Source organism: Xiphias gladius, chromosome 8 (assembly GCF_016859285.1).
Source record: "Xiphias gladius isolate SHS-SW01 ecotype Sanya breed wild chromosome 8, ASM1685928v1, whole genome shotgun sequence".
Classification (NCBI taxonomy): Eukaryota; Metazoa; Chordata; class Actinopteri; order Istiophoriformes; family Xiphiidae; genus Xiphias; species Xiphias gladius.
In genome coordinates this window covers 11,489,202-11,515,487 of record NC_053407.1, presented here as the reverse complement: position 1 = coordinate 11,515,487, position 26,286 = coordinate 11,489,202, and the positions used below count along the sequence as shown (strand labels likewise).

General features: G+C 42.2%; 1 protein-coding gene across 1 annotated transcript in view; it reads left to right on the top strand.

The window, feature by feature from the left end:
• mrpl23 (mitochondrial ribosomal protein L23) overlaps nucleotides 1-24,705 on the top strand; it is a 38,619-nt gene extending 13,914 nt beyond the window's left edge. The window contains exons 4-5 of the mRNA XM_040131903.1: nucleotides 4,226-4,299; nucleotides 23,662-24,705. Coding sequence (XP_039987837.1) covers nucleotides 4,226-4,299; nucleotides 23,662-23,826 — 239 coding nt within the window. The 3' untranslated portion in view covers nucleotides 23,827-24,705. The remainder of the gene's footprint in view (nucleotides 1-4,225; nucleotides 4,300-23,661) is intronic.
• The last annotated feature ends 1,581 nt before the right edge of the window (nucleotides 24,706-26,286 follow it).

Genomic DNA, 26,286 nt, shown 5'->3' with positions numbered 1-26,286 from the left:
TATGCATGTGTGACTCCTAACGCACACGCGAGCATATGTACGTATTTGCTATGTGTGCATCCTGCGACTGCACGTGTGTGCGTACGTACGTATGTCTCTTAACTGTCAGGCTTCATCTAAACTCTCCAACCAGGAAAACTAGCTGTTTATCTAAATGTGGACCACTGTAATAGCCTAGTATGAATCGTTGTTGTTTTATCTGGTTTCGTCATTTATGTGGCTGTATTTTAATTGTTACGTATGTATGACTTTCCATTAGATAGTTACTATAATAAGGATTTGGTGAAACTGTTTATATGATTATATCGGATCGACGCCATTTTAGCAATAATGTTAATGTATTTCACCTCGTACATATAGTCATATAGTGTAGTATTTAATGTTGCACAACAGCGTTTGCACTGCAATGTGTTTCAAGGATAAAACATGATGTGCTAAACGGATATATCCTGAATAAAAAAGCAGAATATGTCGTTATAACCGACTACTTTTATATCTGTAGAGTTCTGTATGGTTATACTGTAGCCTGGTGACGTTTTCAGGTTATTTAATGAAGGTAAACTCAGTGAATGGCTGTGCGTAACAGCACTGCGCTCTTGTGCGGCAATTCTACGAGGCTGCGGATTTAACAACATATCAGTCCTGCTACCATCAGATGCTGCAGGGATTGAATGAACTGAGTGAGAAGCTTTTCATACTATATAAAGCAGCTGTGGACAGCAGAAACACCATATCATTATTCTAGTAACTACCTCCACATTTAGATAAACAGCTGGTTTTATTGGTTCTTCTTGGTTTGGAGTTTAGATGAAGCCTGACAGTTAAGAGTCACATGTGCACACGAACATGCGTGTTCCCATGTGCAGCTGCATGATGTGCCCACAGACGTACATACACATGCCCACCTGTGTGTTAGACGTCACACGTGCGCATGCACGTGCATCTGCATGGCTGAGTTGTACTAATCACACATAGTGGCACATACATACACACGTTTAGGAAATTTAGTTAATAATCACACAAGCCTGTGTATGTTTATGCGTCTCATCCTCTGTGACCCATTTCGACTGCCCACCCCACACACACAAACGCACAAAGTGTCTGTATGCTAACTTCTTAACTTTCATATATACTTTCGCATATTACACTCTGCCTCAAAGTAGATAAATAGTTATTTTGATAACTTGATTAAAAAAAGACCTCGGCTTCACGAAATTACTATCCAATGCGTTTACATTCAAGTCATGTGTGCCGAAATGTGATATGAAACAATTATATCTGTGATATACAAGACTTTACACGGCAGCCCAATATTGAAAATATACTGTAAAATAAGTGTTACTGTAAACTATGCAGCCTGTTTCCATCTAAAATCTGTCTCTGAAGTATCAAACATTCACTGTCTTTTGGCTAGAAAGATGACTGTAAAAGTTTACAGCAGCTGTGGTCAACTTGAATTCATATTACAATGGATTCCAGTAACAAAAGTAGCACAAAAATAGTAATAGTATCAAGACCTCCATTGAAACTTCCGAAACTACTCCTGCGGCATAATCCCCCTATTGCTATCCATCCATGCACTCGGTATGTTGCAAACACTCATCATTTCACTAAAATTTTGCTAAATACAATTGTATCGCCATTATTGTCATGGACAGATTTGAAACGGTTATTCACTTATTGTTAATTAAATTTCATTTGTAATACAAAAATCCGGCTCTGAAAGGTTTTTGACCAATGTTTAAAAAAACAAAACAAAAACGCTGACTAAATGTGAGGTTTTTACTATATTTTTGTTCAGATGAAAAAAAAAACACGATCATCATATTATGGTTATTTCCACTATAATCTTTAAGGTTATCTACATCCTAATAGCCTTTTAACAGATGTCAGTTTTGTAAATTAAATTTTGGTTTTGGTGTATTGAATTCACAGAAAGGTTATTTTTGTTTTAGGAAGCATAAAGTCAGATTGATTCTGTTTTGGAGACTGTCAGTGGTGGTTAGCAGCGATTAGCAATTTCAGCTTGCAATATAGATTGTCTTCCTATTGACATGCAGCAGCGGGAGTGCTTTCCAGCGGGTAGTTGCGGTAGTGGTTAGCGTGCCTGGCTCTCTTTCCCCCCTAACACACACAGCTGCTTATCTGACAATCTGCTGCTGCAGCACTCCAGCTTCCAGCTGTCCCAGGACACCCCACGCTCCCTCGACACAAACACATACTATTCTCTTACAAACTTGCAACTTCAGGGCCTTAAGTGCCCCATCCCCTCTTACACCCATCCCAACCCCAAACCCCCCCCCCCCGTCAAGGATGATCACAAAGCCAAGAACAGTGTTATATCATTGCCTTAAAAAATCCTCTTGGCTTTTTATAGGGGGAGGAAACGACTTAAGTTTGCACGGACTGATTTGAGGGCTCTCTACAAGGGAACCTAGGAATTTGCAAGTTCGTGGAAGAACAGAAGGAGAGGACATATAGAGTTGGAGAGACACTGAAGGACAGGCTGAGGAGGCATGAGCCCCCTCTGTGCTGTGCCTGACGGGCCATGAGGAGCCCCCTCTACCTCTGGAGGAGAGCCTGTGAAGGAGACGTGGAAGGAGGGAGGAGGAGAGAGGCGCCTAGCTTAGCCTAGCGTACAGTGTGGAGTACCCATTAATGCTGTTTATTAGGGTTGTGTCATTAAAGGCTAGGGGAAAAAGGAAAGCCCCTCAGGAGGGTGGGTGTAAGGAAAGCAGTGAGCGTTGGGGGGTCAGAGGGGGATAGAGAAGAAAGGGTGGCTCAGGGCCCCTGGTGATCCTGAGGTGCGTCAGAGAAGGTATCCCTGTCTGCGTCAGGAGTTCCACTCCATTGGCAGCGTAAAGACGGGAACAGGCAGAGAAGAGCGAGGGGCGCAAACGACCCTTTTTTCCCCTCCATGGGCGGCAGGGGTATTTTGGAAGGAGTTGCCATGGTTACCCCTCCGGCCTGGGATTTGTAACGTGATAGCTGGCTGCCAAACCGCAATCTCAAAGTGGGAGAAATTGTGCTTGCGTTTGCGACTGTTGTATGAAAGGTCTGTCTGTGTGACTGTATGTGTAAGGAAAGGGCTACATGAAGTAAGAGAAACACACTTCGTACTTTTTCAAAGTTTGCGTGTGTGTGTGTGTGTGTCTTCTATGTTTTTTTGTTGGTCTTACCTTGCTGTTTCAATGGTTGTAGCATTTCCCTGTGGATTTCCTCAGCAACCTACTCACACACACAAAGGCACATACGCACATACACACACACACAGGCACACACACTTCGTTACCTCTGTCTCCCACCCACACAGGGGCCTCCAGTTAGCCAGGAGGGCGTGGAGGGGGGTGTTTTACAACCCTGCTCAGGGCTTTCCCTGAGCAGTGAGCTGCCTGGTTAGTGATTACTAGCTACATGTACCACACAGACACACGCACACACACACACACACACACACACACGCACACAAATGACTCATTACAGCGGAATGTTTCCCTTGTTTTTCATGTCATAAACCGTTCCCATGGCAATGGCAGTTACTCAGAAGGCCTGTTGACTTGACCATCAGGGTCTCATTGAGATTAGAGTTCGAAAGCAGAACTGAACTGTTTGATGGTCTGCTCATTATCCATCATTGATACTGGCGTTTTCATCATGTAACGTAAAGATTAAATACCTGTGTAAAGTGCCTGTAAGTTTAGTAAGTATTAGCTTTTGATTTATTTGAAACCAAGTTCCTAACCTCCCTCCACACACACACACACACACTCACACAAATGTGCGACACACACACACATGCACTCAACAGGTCTACCGGGTCCCCTCTCTTCCAGACTTAGTATAACAGAAGAGAGGATGATGTCATCATCTCCAGTTGAGGAAGAGGTTAACCTGCCTCCCTGCTTCCCAACAAGATCAGGCTCTGCTTTACCACACGTCCACACAAAGTACTCTGTTCTACAGGGGACAAAAATGTGATGTAAAATATCTGGGGTTCAGATAGGCATGAAACATAATGTGATAATTGCATTGCAGGTAAAAAGATGTGAAAATTGTTGATGATGTTAAACATTGCTCGCAAAGACCCAGTATAACTAGAGCAAAGGCTTTACCACTTGAAAAATTTTCGTCGTCTTTACGGTAAATCGTAATGTCGTCCAACCCTACTCTCACCATATTCATGAATGTCACAAATGCAATACCTGCCGCTTTTTGTGTTTCTCAGGCTCCAACAAGAAGAGGAATCACCTAAATCAGAAGGTTAAGCAGCCTGACTATAAAGTAGCCTACGTTCAGCTGGTGAGAACACACACACAAACACACACAAGCACATAAACACTCATCCTCCTACTCCCAGAGTTTTCATGTCAGTGTGTTGTTTGAGTAGCATTAGCTCATTGACTCCTGTCCAGTACACAATGGGAGGTGGAGACCTCTCCACAATAACTTTCTCTAACACCCAGCCCATCGTGTTTTTTTTTTTTTTTTTTTTTTCTTCTTATTGTGGGGGCTGCATCATTAAACTGAACATTCAGGAGGAAAGTGCATTTCTTTGTGCCTTGAGCCTTCAGCTTTTGTGTCATGGGCTAGTTTTAAATGGGGGGTTGCTGGCTGTGGGAGGTGAGATGGGTTAGTTGATGTTTCCCTGATAGAGCCCTGAAGGGCAGGCGTACTTTGAAGGTGAGCTCTCAAATTCACTCTTACTCTGTCACACACATAACAAAAATGAACATCAGTGTGCACACATGCACAAATTAAAATTAAAAAGCACTGTTGCTTTACCTGCCATTGCTTTCCTTGTTTTTATGGGAAACCCCGTGACGCACACACATATACGTGGACACACACAAATCACACAGCTCTACCTTGCATCTACCTTGTCAGCCCAGACTTGTTGCATCATGACCGTTGCCTTCACACCTGTATTTGAGGTGAGCTTTGGGTCAGGAATGCCCATTCCCTGCATGTCTTGCCAATGTTTGAAGTCTGTTAGTCTTTGAAATCACACAAACCTCCCTTCAAAACGTCAAAAAAGTCACTCTTTTAATGTGCCTTTGCTGCAGATGTGAAAAGCAAGGGGCCTTTGTTTTGTGCCTGCCGGTATGATCTTGTGCAGATAAATCAACAGTGGTGTAGACGCTTGTTTATGCTGTGCTGCCCACCCGACTGGGAGCCATCGATCTTGAAATGGATGAATAATGAAAATTGTCTAAACATGACAATTTTAAAGACGATACATAATTGAAGCAGCCATGAATCTTTTAAAAGGGAGACTTCCTCTTGTCTGACATCAAGGAAGTGGCCTGTGATTTTGTGTGCATCTGGAATTCCCAGCAGAGTCAGTAGTGATTCTTCTGTCTCACCACATGCACACAAAGATGATAGGTGTGAAGATGCAGAACAACAGACAGGCACACACACTCATCTATGACATGTGTGCATCATTCATGCATGCTGAGCCCAAGAGGACTGATGTTTTTCCTTGAGTGTCATTCGCTCTGTAGTTGCAATCACGTTGTGGTTTTTTGAAGTCATGCTCATTTGACGGTGAACAGCGGGCAGAAATGCTGAGATGCAGGCTCTTTGTGCTTAAAATGGCTTGATATAAAACCGAATATCCGGCCTATTTCTCTGGCAGGTTTTTGGAAAAACATGCTCTCTCTCAACTCCCTTTCCTACCTCACTCTCTCTCTTGTGTACGCACACACACGCTCACACAAACTCGCACACACAAAGCCCCAGAAAACCCTCCTTTCTTTTGCAGCGGTGGGTAGAAAACAAGATTGTTCCTAATTGACTCCACATGTGGGAGAGTGTTCTGTGGGTCGATGCTCACACCGCGGTCCCCCCATTCTACCCTCATCCTTCCCTCTCCCCCCTTCTCCCGTGGCTCCCTCCATCAGCTAATATTGCAGCAGTAATACATTTGCTCTCTCTCTCTCTTTCTCTCTCTCATTCCTTACTCTTGGTTTGTGGTTGAGGGGAGGCCTCCCGTTAGCGGGGTTCCGTGACGGCCATTTTCCTCAGGCTTAGGGGGGACCCCAGTATCGGGGGAAGACATAGTGTCTGCATGTGTGAAATGTGCACTGTGTGTGGGAAAGTGTGCATGTGTGTGTGAGGGGCTGCGAGGGGTGAGCAGGGGAGTTGACTAAGGGCATGATGGAGTCATGCCAGAGCAGGGAGGTCCAGAGACGGGGCAAAGCGATCTAGGGGAGGGGGAAGAGACGGTGTGTGTGAGACAGGGTGGTGGTGCTGTTGTTGGGGTGACAAAAACAGCATTACAAAATGAAAAATCTTGAGTCTATCAGACTGCCTTTAGGTCTGGCTGCACTTTAATGGGACTGGTGTGTTTAGAGTCAGACTGCTTTCATGCACCGCTAGGACTAGCTGAGGGCTAACTCTAGCTGCTGCAGTCGGGGTAACACTTGTTTCTGATTTTCTCAGTCAACTCATACTGTTCCATCTATTTGATGCTGTAAAGGGCTGATGTCGGAAAATCCGATCCTGCACTGCACTTTTTGACCTCTTGTAGACATTACTTCATATACAGTAGGTGTAATTAGATTTCTTGTCTGGTTCACTGTAACTTTTGTGTAGATACATTTTCCTCAGGTTTTTAAGAATATTCTAGCACTAACAAAGCAAGTCACATCATCTTTATTAAAAGGAAAACCTATAACATTTTTGCAGCAATTCTTCTTTCAAAGTTGACTTTGGTCAAAATCAGGATGTGTCTGGTAGAAAAGAAGGATTTTTTTTTTTTTTTTTTTTTTTTTAAAACAGCCGGCCATGTTCATAATGCGTGTCAGACCCCGTGGTTTACCCTTATTAAATTCTCTTGGCCCATCTCACCGCTGAAGTGCACCATGCCACCATTTCCAGTTAAACGTTGCTTTCATTGGAACCCTCGTAAACCCATTCTAGTGCTTTTCATAAAAGAGAAAGCACTCCACTTCTGAAATTATAGCCATTTTTGAATGTTTTCAGTCATTGTTCGGCAACGTTATTGGCAGTCAAACATTTACGATAAAGTGCTCTCTGCCTGGTATGTAAATGAAAAGCCTGTGGTGAGTTTTGGTCTGGGGAGGAATTATTTTCCGTCTTTGGAGTGGCAGCTAGTTTGCAAGCGAGCTTTGCTGGCTGGTGCCAGCTGCAGCACTTCAGTGGGCTGAGTGCTCAGAGTGCATGTTGATAGCAAATGGAGGTTGACACTATGAATGGGATGTCCGACTGGTCTCAGCATTTCTGAATGATCCAGTTTAGTGCCACATTGTGCTGTAAATATCAAATGCATGCTGTAAAAGTAAGTATAACCAATAAGTAGATTGTCTACAGCTGATTGGTCGTCTGACAACAAGCTGTATTTTAACATTGCTTACAAGTTTTTGGAAATTTTCATTTGCAGTTCTGTGGTTTTAACTCCATTGTGTTAAACGGAACAGTTTTGAAAAAAAATGTAGAAAATTACATTAGGAACATTTTCCTAACTTGATTTTCTAATTGAACAGGAGAGGTTGTGAAGGAGCAAAGGTTCTCCATCATGTTATTGGAAAAACTGTGATGGTGTCTGTGTAACGGAAGGAATGTCAGATGTTTTCCTCAAGTTGTTTTCAGAGGAGGTCAGAAGGGAGGAGCAATCCACATGAGTTAACTGTTGTTTGACAGTCGGTATACACCTGATAAAATCACCCAGAGATTAGAAGTCCATGTGCATCAACAGTCATTTGGGCTTGCATGGAATCTTTAAGCATCGTCCTAAGTCTTTCTTTTTGTGAAGTGTGGTTGCACAAATCCCACACAAGCTCCATTCAACAGAGTTTATCTGTAGACAAAAGCACACTTCATACAGTCAGAGCAGAGTCTGCATAAGGGCGAAAGTATTGAAAGTAGATCATGAGTGAAACGTCTGTAGCAGAAGGGAGAGCAGGCACACAGATGGTCCAAGGTGTTGTCACGATACGGACCTTTAGTTGTCATAAAATGAGCAGCTAGTTTTGTTCACACATAAACCAGTGATGTCACTATTTTGATATTAGCCAGGATCTATTTCTTCACATATGAGGACAGCTTAGACCCATGTACAGGTATCTAAAATGTTATTAAATTAGTAAAATAGTAATTTCCATAACATTAAAACATTACACAAATTCATTGTGGTCATGTATTCTTATACATTTTAAGAGGTTGTGTTTACTTCCCTAGGTTACATACTTAAACCCTAAAAATAATATTTTTTCTAATGAGGTTTGGAAAATGGTGATCTTGTCTTAACACTTTTTTAAATGTTCTATTCTTTTATATTTATATTTATATATTTTTTTATATTTATATTTATATTTTGCACATACTAAAAGCAGATCTCTTTCACACACCCACACACACACACACACACACACACCCACACACACACAGCTCTTTTTGCCACCAACAGATCTGTAGTATTGTTTATGTGCCAGTGGACGAGTTTTCATAAAAGTAGTAAAAAAGGTGTCAAGGTTTCTCTCTGGAGCCCTGGTCACTGGCAGCATTACGGCAAACCAGATGCACCAGTCGAATTGCCCCAAAGCCATGTCCCGACCCAACGACCACAGAACAAAACAAGATATGGGGTTGGACCAACAGTTGTAGAATAAGTGGTAGCTTCATTCAAATTGCTCATTTCCCGTGTTTCTTTCTGTCGCTTTCTCCACCCCCGCTCGATCCACAGGGAAGGCATCGCTCGAAGTGAAAGAGATCGGGTTGAGAGAGGGTAGAGAGAGGGAGCGAGAGAGAAAGAGACAGAGAGAGACAAACAAACAGAGGGAGAGACCGAGTGGCAAACATGGAGGAGTTGTGACACAGCTGAAAAGGGGGGAGAGAGAAAGAAACAGCTGTATTGAGAGTGATAATGAAAAGGAAGATGTGGCCAAGTCTGACTCTCCTCTCTGTTTGACTGACACTAGATGGCAACGTTTTGCTGTACAGCTTCTCTCACTAACCTCCCTACATCTCCTATCTTGACTCCTTGTTGCTTAACAGTAGACCCTCTGGGGTTGTATGTGTATGTGTGTGTGACTTTGTGTTTCTAGTTGGACCGGGGTGTGGTGGTGAAGAGGGGTACAGGATGAGGGGATGTAAACCCCCGTGACCCCCCACCTCTTCCTCACGTTCCTGTTCTCCACTCTGAGCAAAGCCCCGGCTCTCTGGAGCTGGAGGTGCTGAATCAGGCGGTTGGGCCGAGGGGGAAATCTTGCTTATCTGTGTGGAATTTTATTATTTTCAACTATTTGGATCATGATGGCTCCCGCTCTCCTTCCCTCCCTCTTCCTCCTTTTCACCTTGTCACGCAAACACAGGCTTTCCTTACACAGCCTTGTCTGTCTGTCTGCCGCTCTGCTTCCTTCCCTTCCCTGTGCTGCCTCACCCTTGCTTATCACACCAATTAACATTTTTAACTTCTGCCACTTTTTCCCCAGTGCTCTCTTCCCTTTTGTGTCTGTCTCATTTTTCTTTCACATAGGGCTGGATGATTCATCGTATGAAAATTGCAATTTCAATTCATACCACTAGTAATTCTTACATTTCCACGTTTCTCCTGTATGCTAAAGTCCTTTTCACTACCCTTGAATATAGTAGCTAACTAGGTTTCTTGTACTGTAAATCTTGATGTAATTCAAAGCAAACACACCAGTCAGAAGAAGGGGAGGAATTAACAATACAACTACCCTTGAAACCTTAAACTCTACTCTTCACAGAAAGGGGCATCCCCTTATTCCTTGTGCGTATACTTAGTTAAAAAGAATAACTATGTACAAATAGCCAGGGTTATCGTCTTAGAATAACGTGTCAATGTCCTGTTCATTTTAACAAACTACTCTGGGCAGCAGGCATATTTAAACAAAGCATACAAACAAGACCATGAATTCACAGAAAACACATTAAACTGTGAAAAGATGCTCATGTTTTATACCGTTAGATACTATGTTATATTAATATATGTAATGATCTACTACCAGAAGCTTCAGGGAAAAACAATATAAGAAAAGGAAAGGATAAATGATGAAGCTATCAAGGCCAAGCAAGCTTCTCTGCACTCCAACTGCACAATCATCTTTTACAAGCGCCTTATTTTATTTAATGATTCACTATGTCCAGTGAGTTTTCAGGCCCAGCTGCAAAGGCAACATAATTTATTAAAATTTTTACCAAGATTTTAAACCAAAAAAAAACCATTAACAGTTCCAAGTGAGAAAATCAACATTTGCCTTTTATCCAGAGTCATACAGCCCTAATTTCACTTGAATGTATCTGTCACCATTCTGTGTGTATAAACCTTCGGAAGGAAGGAATGGGCTGATACACTAATTAGTGTATGTACATACATATGTGTGCACACACGTGCACGTATGCTGGTGGTGAGGCTAATAAAAGGAAAAGCTTTTCCTGGCAATCAAGCGATGCTGAAAGGCCCACATCTCCCTATGTGTCTCCTGATTTGGAAAATTCACTCCTAAGTAAAATCCTGTGTGTGTGTGTGTGTGTGTGTGTGTGTGTGTGTGTACGTCTAGGTTTCATAAGAGCTCAGTGGAGAGAGAACATGAATTATAGAGAACAGAGGAGGGTCCTAACCATCCGGTTTGGAATCTCACACGCAAACCTTTTTTGAAAAGGCTTCAGTTGAGGCTCTCTGTTGTTTCTTTTTACATGTTTGACTTTTTACGCCCAATTCAGTTAACATAATACAAACTTTAATATCATGACTACGCTGATCTTTTCCCGCAGCAAATTTTATTGATGATTTTTATCAAGAAAAACAAAAGAAAGACAAGTGTTACAAATGTCTCAGAATAGTACAGAAATCCTATGTAACGTAATACATGAACATAGTTCAGCTGTATGAATACACACTTAGATCTGGAGCTCAAGGACTCTTGTTCTCTCTTTCTTTCTCTCTGTCTCTATATATCTGTCTCTGTCTCCAAACTATTTCTCCATCTTTCCTTTTGTCGTTTTTGACTGATCCTTACTTATCTCTCTCTGCAGCATCTTCTCTCCTCACCCTCATTTCCTCCCACATTTCCTCCAGGTTCCCACTATTTAGATAGCCATGGCAACACACACACATGCACACCAACAGTAACACACACATGCACGAGCGCGCATGCTCGTAACCTCTCTTGATTACCCCTGACCTCTTGACCTGTAATGACACAGCTGCCACTTTGATCAGCCAATCAGCATGCGGCGCCACCCAGGTTCTCAACGGGGCCGCCACTGGCCTGATAAAGCCCTCTGATAGGCCCCTGCTGATGCATTTCCTGTTTTGGTATGCTTCTTCGTTTTTTATTTTCTCCACCAGCTGGTCCCCGCATTCCTCAGAGTTGGGGAGGGGGCAGGGGCATTGCCTGGATGTTTATGTTGCATGTGCATGTAGGGGTGAGTGTGTGTGTGTGTGTGTGTGTGTGTGTGTATATGTATGTGTATGTTTTTGTGCAAGGGTGTAACTGTGTGTGTGTTTGGTAGCCTAGATAGTTGGGTCTGGGGCTGAGAGGGGGCAGGGTAGGTGGAGGGACGCTTGAAATTGGGGGGGGGGGGGGGTATGCGAGGGTTGTTTACATGCATTGGTGAGAGAGAAATGGGGTACATTGTGGGGGTTGGGGGGGTGAATGACATAGATGGAGGGGATAATGATAGTGAACAGCTGTGTGTGTGTGTGTGTGTGTGTGTGTGTGTGTGTGTGTGTGTGTGTGTGTTTGTAATGGGGGTGGATGGTTGAGACAGGCAAGGTTTAGGTGTGATTTGGCTTTAAGGTACAGAGGTTGGGCGGGCGTCTCAGACTGAAGGTGATATGATTCACCGTTATTACTCATATGGACGGATTTGGTTGTGTTACTCTTGGCTGTTACTGTTATTGTTATTGTTGTCGTTATTTCCAGAGCGTCCAGTTCAACACCAGATGGATGTAAACGTCTTTGGCTGGGTTTGTATTTAGATGGTGATGATCTTTAAATGAGAGCTCTGTTACCAGGGTCCAATGTCTCCAGTAGCAGGTTGAGAGAAGACATGCCCAGGCATGAAAACTATCATGTGCGCGCACGCACACGCGCGCATACACTTTCTCGCTCACAACCTCTGTTTGTCTCTGGGCAGAAGTATATGCGCATGTATCACTGGATGTATGTACAAGTATTTCAGAGGTTCCCTGCGATATATCTTAGAGGATTTTCAGTTGATACCAGAGCCATTGCTCACCCACCTGCCCGACTCCGACTCTTTGTCCCACAAAGCATGTACACACTAGGGCTGAGGATCACTCGATACCTTACAGTTAGATATGAGTCTGTGCATATCTTGATGTATGATAAGTGTTTTTTTCATGTGCTTTCTCTTACTGTTTAACTGCATTAAAAAAAAGCATAATTGTTAATATCTATTATAAAAAGATGAATTTACTTCTCTGTCACTGAAGCATGCGCTAATGTACCGACTCAACTTTCGCTGCCAATACTAAATCTTATATACACTTGGTACTTGGATAAGGTACTGACCGATACCAAATACCAATCCAATGCAGTACTTTTTAAATACATTTTTAAAAATTTGAACTGACGCCTCACTGTGTGTAACTGATTAGGAAGATCCTAATCAGTAACACGCGATGTTTAAGGCTGAAACTATACATCGATGTAAGGCTGGAAGGCAGATTACATTTTAGCTAAAAGTGAACACGAGTTCATACATTACAGCATCATTTTTTTAAGGTTGTGCTCATTTTAATTATGTTTTATATTGTTATTATATTGTAAAATAAAAAATGGATTATTACATTTTTATAACACTGACTAAGAAATTGTAATTTCAAATTATTTTCCTTAAGATTTTAATGAAATCATACCCCAGTTTTGATACTATTTATCGTCTGCATTTTTTCTTCAAAGGCCCTTCAAATGTCTTTACATTCAGTAAGTACCTCTTTTTTACTGGTAGTGGTAGAGGCTGCCAGTCCCTTGTTAGATACAGATTGCCAACTTAAGCTTGAGGGATTCACAGGAAAACAAAGCATGCATGTAATCCAGCGCAATTATGTCACATTGATATCAGTCTTACTGTTTACTGTTGAGTGTCTATACACTGCGTCCTAGCTGTATATTAAGTTACTGCCAATGCAAACAAAACAGCTTACCGCTGCTGCTTCACATTAAAAACGTTCAACTTGGGAAAACATGGGAGAGTTTTATTGGGAAGCAGCCCCAGGAAATGCAGTGTGTTTGTCACCGCACACTACAACATCTCCCTACATAATCTGATCTCTTGGAAGTATATAGAAATATAAACATAACTATGTGAATATAAAGGTAGGAATTTGGCCCATTTGTACTTACAGTATACATTTATGCACACAAAACACTGCAAACATTGTCCAAAATATTGTCTGTCTCCATCATGTGTAGCATACTGTAATGATTCTTAATTTGAATGACATGGAGATGCACAAAAACATACTCTGCTGCTAGCCAAAGCTGACCAAGTTATTTGGCTGTTGCTGGGCTGTGGAAGAGATGTCATTGTAATTGGAGGGAGGGCCAGGGTCATGACCCTGAACGAACCCACAGCAGGATACTGTTGGTTAGTGGTCTACTCTCACTGCCACTTATCTTTCTTTTACAGAAAGAGGTGATTTCACTGTGCTCTTTCTCTCATACTCAGCTGTTATTGTGCTAAATGCCCCTCAGGCTCTCATGTCATTTCGAAAGTTTGACCTCTTCACTTGACTTTTAAACTCTACTTTAGCTGGTTGAACAAAGATTAAATTAGCTTCAGTGTATTGTCTTATATCTTCCAACTGGATTGTTTTCCCCTCACTGTCTTTCCTGACAACAGTCAAGTTTTATCTATCTTTTGGTATCGACTTTCTTTAATCCTTCAGCCCCCCTTCTCCTCACTCTATCTCCATCTCTGTCTCTCACTCTTCTGTTCCTGGAATAGTTTATACCAAAGGGTCTGGACGGAGGCACAACAGGGCAGGTTTGTGTGTGTGTGTGTGTGTGTGTGTGTGTGTGTGTGTGTGTGTGTGTGTGTGTGTGTGTGTGTGTGTGTGTGTGTGTGTGTGTGTGTGTGTGTGTGTGTGTGTGTGTTAGGGCTGACCTGAATGCCTCAAAGCTTCAATACTAAGTTGACACGTGACCACGACAGGCTTACAAGTTACAACAACACTAGCCAGATGTGGAAAAAGTCAAGCATCTGGAATAACCAAATTTGTGAAGATGAACCCCAAAAAGTCAAGCGCCAGATATGCCATGGGAAACTGGCATGTCTCATATGTACAGCGAGTTTGGCAAATGACCTGAAAACTGTATGTAACAGCTTAGCCGTCGCTGATGTTAGTGCAACCTGCACGCTAACGAAATATAACATTGAAGTCAGATTTTTGTCCTCGACTCGTGTGTGTGTGTGTGTGTGTGTGTGTGTGTGTGTGTGTGTGTGTGTGTGTGTGTGTGTGTGTGTGTGTGTGTGTGTGTGTGTGTGTGTGTCAATGAGATAAATTGAGAGTGAATGTGTGGCCCACCCAGGGGCCTGGCAGCGGGAGCTGTTTACAATCATTGGGCTACATCTCTTCTCCTCTCCTGCCCTCTTACATCGTCTTTCCTGCCTCTCCCAGTTTTTCTTCGACTATTTCTTCTTTGTGATTGCAGATAAAAAAAGCACTCCTAGATAATGCAATATTAAAACAAGAAACTGCAGACTAGAGGTCAACAGTATGAGCACAGTGTGGGTATAGTACCTAAAATCAACAGTTGGAGTGTGTTGCAAAGCATGTGTGGACTGATACAGTTATAATCTGTAGCTTTTTAGGGCGTTTGCAGGTTTGGTCTAAATACTTGAGTGCGAACCCAAGTTTCTGTCTTTTAGCCTTTCAGAGCAGGAGTCATTAATGTGGCTTTGTTAGTATACACAACAGTCTGTTCAAACTGTAGATCTATTGGGCAACACGGCACCATTGCTACACATTATGACAGCTATGTTACATCTGTCACACTAGAGATGGCTGAAATGGTTAAAATTATTATCACAGCACTTTCTCATATCGATATGCAGTGTATCACAATATGAAAAATCACAACAAAGATTTGCAGACCATTAACACAATAAGATCATATCATCACTGTATGATTCCAGAAAAAGAGGATAAATACCGATTTTGAAATATCATTCAAGTCCTACAGGAACAACACAAATTTTTAGTGATCAGCCCCATTGAGGAATGCTTTGATATAAAATGTTGGCTGTTGGTTTTTTTCCCCCCCCACACATTTTGTGTTACCTCCATGGGACCACACCAGAACTCACTGAAAACAAACCCTACACATCAATTCTGAAGTGGAGGCAAGACTATTTTATTGGACCATTTTATTGCGCCAAGTCCAATAGCAGCTTTCATGCCTTACCAAACATACCTCACACTGTCTCATGTCAGGTAAATCTTCAACTCGCTCCAGTGTGAAAACATCCTTCTTACCTTTAGTTCTGTTGTTTTGGTCAGGTAAAAACTAGTGTTACACGATATACTGATAGTAAAAGGTATCACGGTACCCTTCCATGAAAAATGGTACCACACCCCATTTTATTAGTACCGATACTTTTCAGAATCTTTTTAACAAGAGCCCTGTCTCCTGAGTTACGTTGATGTGCGACAGCGGGGCAGTGTGTGTGTGCAGTGCTCTGCTTCCGGCTTCCACTATCTGCACTCCTTGCGCCCTGCTTCCACTCACCATGGAAGCAACAAAACAAGAGGAATAGCTGCAAATAAAGCTGCTCTTGCAGACCGTCCACAGCTTGTTGACGCACAAGTATGGAATTATTTCTTGGACATAGCTGACATTCAGGGCAAGCCCACAGACACCACAAAGCCCGTCTCTAAAAGATGTTCCAAACCTATGCCAACCAGGGAGCCGACACATCCAGCTTGGCAAAGCATCTCGCTGACAGACATGCCGACCTGTTCAAAGAATTCAAAGAGTGACAGGTTAGCGAATGTGATAGATAACATAATTACATCATGCCAGTGCCCTCAAATAGAAATCAAATGAGTGTGATTTATTTTGTGTAAAACAAACATTATTCACCATCAGAGTTTGACAAGACAATTAAGGGTAATGATAACTGTTTAATTTGGCCGTATCTTTTCAGCTGACTTACCAACGTGGCAAACATCTCTATATGCAAGTGCAACGTTCGCACTAGTAACATTAACTTTACCATAACTTAAAAGCTGCTAAAAAGTCGCCATTCACAAGTATGCAAATCAGCAAAACCAGTTATAAATTATCAAGTTATACTCAGTCAGTACTGGTAATTGTAATCATGGCATGTACACTTTTTTCAATAATTATTTCTATTACTAGAAAATGTGCTCAGTAGAGCACAGACCTCCAACAAGGAGTCTTGTATTGAGTCTTATTAATTGCTGCTTAATAAGTGATATCTGTTTTTCAAAAGTGCATAAACTCAAGTATAGGGGACATCAGATTACTGCATACCATGTAAAAGCTTTAATAACACTACGACCTTGATCTAATTAATTAAAATAATCCAATTATTAATGTTATGAATGTACTAATTGTCAAAAACACACCGAAATGTATGAAAAAACAAAAAGCAATCAATTGCGCATAAACTACAATTTTACTGAGCATGAAAATAATAAAACATAAATGACATCAACTGTAAGTCTGGCACTTCATGATGATGAAACTCAGACCCAGGGTGGTTAGCCTGTACACTGCAGTTGTGCACTAGAGCAGACTGAACACAAAATACTCAATACACAACCTTGGCAGAGACCTACGCTCTACTGAGCACATTTTCTAGTTTTCTCTTTAGTCAAATTAGATTTAAAAATGACAATCGGTGAGTACAGGCTTGTGGTATCATTTCAGTATCAACATCGAAATATTTAGGCAGCTTTTGTATAGAAGTCATAATTTCGTTATCATCACAACACTAGTAAGAGCAGTAAAATTCACAGCAGACCTGATAGGTCTAAGTGAACTGAACAGTTTTTTTAGAACAGGGAATGTAATCTGAACTAACTACAAGTAACAGCCCAAACAAAACATTTTCATGAACATGTTTTCATGTTGTCCATTGTTTGTTTATTTTTTTTTTCATATGATTTTATGGGTACAAGGAGATGGATGTTGACATTGGATAGCCAGCAGTTACTAAAGCTTGGTATTAAAAATTTGAGCCTAAACTGATCACTGTAGTCACTTCATTAAATTTATCTGGTATGGAGACCAGATATGGCAAATTATGGGACAAAGCACAGACAAGTCCACAATGCTTGGTTAAACCCAAAGAAACTGGAATGAAATTTGTTTTTATTCCCCTAGCTCCTTGGCTGCCAAAATCTGTAATCTTACAGGATGACAGGTTGCCAAAACTCTGTCCAATAAATAAGCTACTTGTGAGGCCATCTGACTTTCCTTTACAAGTCCCGGTTCACTTGTGATTGGGCAGTGTGAACATAAATGAACTGCAAAGAAAAAGGCAACAAAAATTTCAAAACAGACTCACAAAGGTGTGATTGCACCTTTTAAAATCATCCACAGTCAGGCTGCTAAAGCCTTTTTGGAAAAAGTGTACTAATTTCTCTTCTCTCTAGTTGAGTATCCCTTGACACATAACGTCCTCCAACTGGTCAGGTGCAAGTGGAGATGGTTATGGAGCTGGCCAACAGTAGGAAATCCGCAACTTACAGCTTTGGGTGTTGCATGAGTTGCTGAAAAAGAGCATGATTCATGCTCAGTAAGCGTTTCCCTAGATAAATGGGGTCTCTCTGTCTCTTTCTCTCTCTCTCTCTCTCATTTTTACTTCTACTTCTATCTTTGTGAGGACATTCATTAACATAATGCGTTCCCTGGCCCCTTAACCTTTAAAACTAAATGCCTAACCCCAACCCTTAAGCTAACCTAAACCTAATTCTAACCCTAAATTCTAACCCTAAAACCAAGTATTAACTCTCAAACAGCCCTTTAAAGGTGTGTCAGAAAGTGAAGACTGGCCAAAATGCCCTCGCTCCAGTGGTTTTAAAAACTGAAAACCGGTCCTCAAAAAGTATAGCCATAAAAGTTCTCTCTCTCACACACACACACACACACACACACACACACACACACACACACACACACACACACACACACAGCAGGGGGTTGCCCTCAACTCAAATCCTGGTAACCTCACACCTCTGGTCTCTGCCTCTGTAGTCTGCCAGGCTCTCCTACCGTGCGGTCAAATGGATTCTACTGCAATGTGAACACCTCTCTGTCTCACTCTCACCACTGCGCACACACACACACACCACCAGCAGTATTCAAGATGTCTCTGTGCTTTGCTACAGCTTACCTCACCACACCACCACAATGCCACCACAGCCACGTGAACCACAGCCTCATGAGATTTCTCACCGCATCGTCAACACCTCTCAGTTTCAGTGTGCGGTCCAGATTTGACTGTACTCTAATGACAACCGCTAACATCTGGTTGATTTTTTTTTTTTTTTTTTTTCTTTCTTTCTTTCTTTCTTTCTTTTTTTTAATTGACTGCTTTTAGAATGGCTTTTCCGATGCCTCCTGGATTGTCCCTCATCAAAAAAGAGAGATAGGATATGTAGTTTGTCTGACAGTCTGTCAGTGTGAATGGCTCAGTCACACAGTTTCAGACGACTTAAAGCCTTTTCAGGCTCTGTGACCACATTGTGAGCTCCTCTGTTCTTTAATTCAGTCAAGTGTGGTCATCCAATAAGTTAGTGTACTTGCCCTCCCCCCTGGGTCACATCTTATTTTGCTCCACAATAACTCCAGGTGCTCAAAGTTTTTAGAGAGAACAAAAGAGAGGCTGATCTCAAGTCTTAAAAGAGTGGTTAGTATGTATTTTCTGATGGATTCAATTTTTAATTTGTCTACATTATCTGAATGGAAGTCGCAATTGCAGCTCAAGTAGTTTTACAGCTGTTGAACAGTCTTCAAAGTAATAAAATGTAGCTCCAAACTTGTTTTATTCCAGAGGACATAAAATCTGATACCATGAAGGCTATTCTGTGGATTGAGGATATTGGAAAATGAAGTCAAACCTAACTCAATGGGGCTGAGTAATCATCAATGAAAGCCTCCTTTTGTTTTTTCTTCTTCAGATTTGTAGCATACTTCTTACTGTGTGCTTACTGTGCAGCCCAGTCAGAAGCATTTAAACGCTGATGTGTATCTCATCTGTCACATTGCGATGTATGGTCTACTCCAGTCCGGTCCAGTCATGTCCCGTATGTTTTAACTCTCAGAACAGCAGGTTGAATCAGCCTTTTGTGTCTTCAGCTGGTGACTGTGCCATAATGTTCTATTCAGCTCCAGGTTGGAAAAGGACTGTGTACCAGGACCTTCCCATTTTCATCAAAGACATTTTAACACATCAAGCCAGGATAACTTAAGTTTTCATATTTCCTACTTAAATCTAAGCTTATGAATAAGTAAAAGAGTCACCCCCCTTTCACATTTTCCCCATATTGATTTCACATGCATCCCAAGGTTGCCGGATACAATTGTCTATTCTTTCAACACTCTTCCGTTTTTTTTTTCTTGTCCTACCGGGGAAGTTATTACACACACACCAGGTTTTTTTTTTTTTTGGTTTTTTTTTGGCAGCTGTTTTGGGTGACGACTGCTTGCTCAGTGTGTCACAGATCAGAGGCAAAGGTCAGTTAGATAGAATACAGTTGTCCTTTGTGTGTCTCTTTCCATCTCTTGCCTGGTCTTTTCTCTTTTCACTCTACTCTTTCTCCCTTTGCCTCTGGAGCTGAAAACAGCTTACTTTTGGTTTGTGTATGACTCTGTGGTATAGACATGAGCATACACACACACATGCACAAACCCTGGTTGGATTTGGAGACCTTTCATTGAAGTACATTTGTACCCTCAAAGCTTACACTAGCTACACGCAAGCAGTACATGCCTATGAAGACACAAACTAGTTTCTATTGAATGTAACTGCTGTAAAACAATAAGGGGACACCCGATTGTTGTCTATAATTTGACAGCTGCACCCAATCAGCTGGTTAAAAGTCTGACTGTGGTCCCCAAATGTGACACAGGGCAGACCGACACACTAAATGCACACTTCCTGGAACAGAGCAAGACACTGAATTACAGCTTAATAAGAAAACATACACATACACACAGCTCGGGAAAGTGAGAATGATTGATAGAGATTAAATGACAACCCCCCCCCCCCCCATTGCGAGGGAAACTGTGGATGTAATGGATTGTTCATGTGTTTAAGAGGAGTATATTTACATCGCTAGCAGCATTGGACTGGATGGCAGCTTGATTCAGTTGGGAGGGTGGTGAAGATGATGGCAGACTGAGGGAAAATATCCACTCCTCCAATTTGTCATCTAGGAAGCAATAGGTGACAGGAAGAAAACCCTTGGAGGCACATAATGACTGTCTTTCTCCACTTTTGTCCTTTTTGGACAGGCTTGAAGACAGGTCGTCTCCATAAATCACTCAGTGTGCACTCATACACACACTACCTCTTTCTCTGTCATACACAAATACACAAGTAATGAGAGGCAGACAGACACACAGGAGAGATTGTTTTGGCTTGGAGCACATGGAGACGGAGGGTACGCGGGCTTTGCCTCTGCTGTGGTGCGATGTATGTATTTCAAGCAAAAATATGATTGCTGTCTGCCAGAAATTTCTTTCACTGTGTCACTTTCTCCCTCAGACACTTGATACAAGCGCATGCGGGCGCGCACGCGTGCACACACACAGGGTGTGGCCTGTTGCCAACCATAAGAGTTGTCTCAGCGCTTTGTTGATCTTGTTTTTTTGTGAATTGCACTCTCTGCGGCTGGTATTAATCTTTGCCTTGTGTATACACAAGGTGTCCAGTACTGCGCTGTATTAATGGGGATGGTCAGGCGACAACATGGTTCTAGTTGGGTGAAGTCTTGTTTGGCTTACTGCTTCATTGTTCCTCCCGCTGCCTGGTCTGGAGTTTATAGTGCTTTGGTGGACCCCTTCCTCACTCAACCTTACTTTACCCTTACTCCTCAGCCAGTCACTTCCTCACATCTTCTACCCCCATCTTCTCCATGCTGCCTCTTTCCCCCTCTCCTCACTCTACCTTTTACTCCTGCAGAAAACCTAACTTGGCGTGGTCCAGTGTTTGTGTTCTGGGTTCTGCGTTCCTCGATGGCGGTGTGTGCGAGTGCAGAGAGACAGTGAGGGCCTTGGCAGGGCCATTAGTTTCCAGGTGCTTCTTTGGTGTTTGGCAGCTCTCTGCCTCCGCCTGACTAAGCCTTCTCCTCCTGACTGCACTCTTGTCTGTCTTTCTGCATTTCTGCACTCACTTAAAAAACCTCCTGTAGTTTGCAATACAGGCGTTGCCGCAAGACAGGAACACGAGAACAGGGTGGCTTTTCTTTTGATTGAAGGTTGTGCATGTTTTGCTCTCGCTGCTCCTCAAAGCTGGTATCAGAGTTTAGACTGAAATGGCCAGGTTTTAGAGTAACATGAATTCAACTCTGTAAAGTATCATTCCAAAATAGTAGTTTCCATAATAGTTGTGTTTTGAATGTTTGGATGTTGTTTGATACCTAGTCATGTCAGTATTGTCAGATTGGACTTGGCAGGCCCGATTGCAGATAAAATGCATAAAGACTGGGTTATGGTTAATAACTTAATGCAATGACTTCTGGATCTGTGGAGGCTATTAACCAGCCAGCCTCTCCCACCAGGGTGTCTTGTTTTTCCCTGAAAACTGCAAATTAGGATTAGTCACTAACTAAGAGAGGCTGCAAGGTGGACTGGTTTCTTTCCGACAGGTAAAAAGAAAAATAGGCAGTGGCTCATTGGGGCTCATTGTTTCTGTGCTTTTATAGAACAAAAGCAATTTTATACAGAGGTTAAAGTTTTTAAAAATGTAATTATAATAAACCTGGAGGTAAAATATACATTTTGCAGCATAAACATTTTGTTGTTTTTAACTGTTTATTGTTTTTTATTTATTTAAGGGACTCTACAATATGATTAACGGCTCATTTGCATTTCCTGCCTGTTTTTCTCTTCACTTTCTATTATCAGAAGCCTATCATAAGCAGCCTGTGTAGCAAATACATTTGCTGTAACCTGTGGTTAACAGTGTCCTCTCGAAGAAGCAAACACTACAAATTTTAGATTCATGGGGACATAAAAATAGAGAGAAAATTAGTTTAAAACCAGACTGCTGTTTTTAAATATGTGGTATGGAGCATCTCATAACTTGTGTGTGTGACAAAGCTCTAACTAGCGTGTAACCAGTCATTGTTTTTACGAGCTGAAGTCCACTGAGCATCCAGCCCTTATTTATCTTGTCTTGTCTAAAAACTGATGTTTTTATGTTCATAGCTGGTCATAACCTTACTAGCAAAAGACAGAAAACACATGCAAACATGCACCTGAGCACACATATTTATATATGCAAGTGTAAGTGTAAACATACAGTAATAACACCCGAGGCTCCTGCTGTAGGTCGTCCCAGTCAAGTAGAGTAGACAAGGCCAACTCCATTCTGCATCTTTGGCTGAGGGAGCTTTACGTTGTCTCCCCCTTTGGGAATTAAACCGTGCTATGTGGTAATTATATGCATGTTTCTCCTGGTATTTTGGGGGTTGGAGACAGACAAAGTAACATTCACATCAGAGCCAGACCATTCCTTAACGCCTACACACTGACCCCAAACAAAATATTTCACATATTTAAACAGTGTGGTTGAATGACAATTGTGTTCATGGAAGCAATTCATTTTACAGTGATGGGCCTCTATTTAAAATAATTGAGAAGTTTATCAGTCACATAATGACATTTGACTATTTGTCATTAGGAAGCTGTTGTTTGGTGTAGACGACAGCAATAGTGATCGTAAATCACTTTGGGAACATTTGTGTGGATTAACAGTTGGCTGAAAATCCAAACACACAGTGATAGAAATGAAAATGCAGTTTCATCATAACAAGTTATGTTAAGGCTTCATATAAAGTTGAGTCATTCAAGGACGGCAAGGATTTGGCTCCAGTTCAGATTGATAACAGTAAATTCCTGTTGCCAGGTGTCCATGGCAGAGGCTGAGAGGGATAGGCTATGGATATGTGCATACCTGCACTCACTGACCTGTTATTTTTTTGTGTGTGGGTGCGCAAACATGCATGTGTATGTGCTGTACTGTACTCTATGGCAGCCTGACACAGACTACGGTTGGGCCAGTGATGCATTAGCCATGACCAGAGATGGGTTGGTATGGAATAAATAATGGATACCATCCTTTCCCTCTGAATAAATCAAGACCAGAGAAATGGAGAGAGATGAGAGATTAAATGTGGAAGAGAGTAGGAGAAATTGAATGCCAGAGAGAAAAACAGCATTTGTGTAACTGGAAGAGGAATATAGAGGGAGAAACAGTGCACTGAATTCCAAATCAGTATCTCACTTCTCATCTCTGCAAAGAAAAGGAAACGGTTTAAGGAAAATGTGTTTGACATGTTTTTTGTTGGTAATAAACAACTAATTCCTCCTGTTACTACGTAGGAACATGATGGTTTCTCAGCTCATTTTGCTTTTTTTTTTTTTTTCTGCCTCCGCATCCCAGGCCCAGGGCCAGACGTTCACCTTCCCTGACATATTCCCGGAAAAGGACAGCACACCGGCGGAGGGCTCCATGGACGAGATGCAGGAGAAGTTCATGGAGGACGAGAAGCAGAGGCAGAAACCTGACCCCAGGAGAGGAGGGGTCACCGAGTGGTTCGGACTCTGAGACGACCCACTGACCGGGACCTCATCTATGCGCGTATGTGTGCGTGGGTGTTTCACTGGGAGCAACATGCATTGATTTACAGCGCGACTCTTGTGATGTCACTTCTATTTCTGTAAGAAACACTCACGAGTATGTAGTAAAGAAGAATGAGCATGTGTGTGGGAGACTCGAGACATGTGTTTGGGGTGGGTGTGTGCGTATGTGTGTGTGAGAGAGAGAGTTTGCAAGGCTTCAGTCCAGTAATCCATGCCAGAACAGAATCACAGGAGGAGGAGAGTGGCCCGGCTCCATCTTTCATGAAACCAGCCCACCGTACAGAATCTCCATCACCTCAGATGACCTCCTCTCCTTCCTCCTCCTACCCCTCCTGTTCCACCTCCTCTTCCTTTACTCCTCCTCTTTGGCTCTAGTACCTCAGCACCTCCTCCTTCTTTGTCTTTCCTCTTCCCTCAGGAGTTTCTTTTCCCTTCTGTCTCCTCTGTTGTCCTTCTGTCTCCTTGTCTCTCTCCTTCCCTCCTCTTCCTCCACAACACTGGGGAGTGGTACAGTGTGGTATCCCTAGTAGCCCTGACTCACAGCCAGTTGGATCAGGCTACCTGGACAACCCACATCCTTTTCTCTTTTATGAGTTTGCCTTGGATTAATTGACCACTTTAGGTAAACAACAATTGAGATGTTGTTTCAGCAACGCAACGACATGGAATTTGCTGGAGTGTTTTATTATTTTGTGGTAGCACCTCTTGCCATAACTCTGAGAAAAGATTGTACACAGTGTTTGTGTGCGTGTGTTTGCCTAGCATGCGGGACTTGCCAGTGAATCTGTCTAATTGTAAGTACTGTTGGAATAAGAACTAATAAACGGTCACTTGTCCAAAAGTGCTCTGCTTACTTTTTCATGTGTTCTCCTTGCCTCATCTCCCACGGCTGCTGCACTCAACAACTGGCACTTCGAGACTCTGTTCGCCACACAAGCTGGCCTGCGCGTGTGCCAACACGGTCTGGTAGCTGTTTTGACAAAGTAATGATCTGTGTTTGAATCGGGCCACTGGAGGACTGAGCTCTCTTACGGTAATGAGGCCCATAAAGGGGAGGGACCTCTCCTGGGCTCACTCAGACCCTCCATTATACTTAGAGGCCAAGGTTACAGTAAGTGTCCCCCAGCCGTGACCACTAATGCTGGCTGGCTAACACAAAGGTCCAGTCCCTGACCTCACCCAGCCAACTCAGCTATCACTAAGGAGAACGTCAATATTGAACCTGTTGGCCCATTGTCTGCTGCCTGGAACTATTCACCCCCTGCGTCGCTATAAAGCAATCTGATTTGGAACAAAACAAGCCTCCTGTTACACAGCCACTCCATTTCTTTTCTGTCTGCCTTGTTCTCACTTTTTATTTTTCTCTTTCTCTGTTCCTCCTCTCTCTGTTGCCCAGTCTGGTCCTCTAGAGAAACAGCTGCTTAACCAACAGAGAGGGAAACCAAATTCCTGTTCTTGCTCTCCTCCCGGCCTGAACAGACCCCACATGGAAGTTGGGAAATCAAGTTCTGGTGTTTGCCAAGCAATAATCTGTCCATGTTCTCCTGTTCCTTGTCAAGGGGATACCCTGTTCCCTCTAAAGTCATATACACACACTTGTACACACCGCAGCCAGTTCTTATATCATGAAATTGGCATTGAAATGCTGATATTATTACTCTGTTTAAGGCCTGTTGACAGTGCTGGTTATGTACTGTTTTGGACATTTTAGATACTGCTACTTAAAGTCAGAAAACATGACAAATTTTATAGTACACAGACACTGAGACACTTGGGTAATGAGCTCATCTCTTGTCCACACGGAGAAACAACTCTTAGTCATTTTAGCTCTATAAAGAACAAGTAAACAGCAACAACTAATTAACTGATGAAAAGAAAAACATAAAAAACATTCAAGGGGCGGAAACAGTAAATGAAGTCATAGATCAGGACATACAATGGTAATCTCTTAACAGACTGGTTTCTGAGTGATTTAAGTAATGTGTTGCTCAAAATCATTAAAATGATACTGAAAATAAAATAAAGAAATGATTAGATTTTTTCCCATGATAATAGTTGCACTGACAATATAATTTGGGGTATAATTTTAATCAATAAAATGTTACAAGAGCTGAAGGAGCATAGACTTTGATTTTTAAGTGATAACATCTGTGGAGGACCTGCCAAAATTGCGTAGTGTTTGGACCTGAATAAAACAGATGATTGTTTCTCTTCCCAGAGAAGAGTGCGGGTTGACCTCAAAATGCAACGTTTACCTTAAAACTTGTGAGGAAAGATAAATGCCACACGCTTTATACTGTATAGCTCTCATTCACATTTATTAACGTTTGGGAGACCTGAACAGTTTCTAGGTTAAGAATTAGCTGCTATTATCTGCTATTTATTGTCATTTCTTTAGGTCTTTAAAAGTCACCAAAATTCTTCT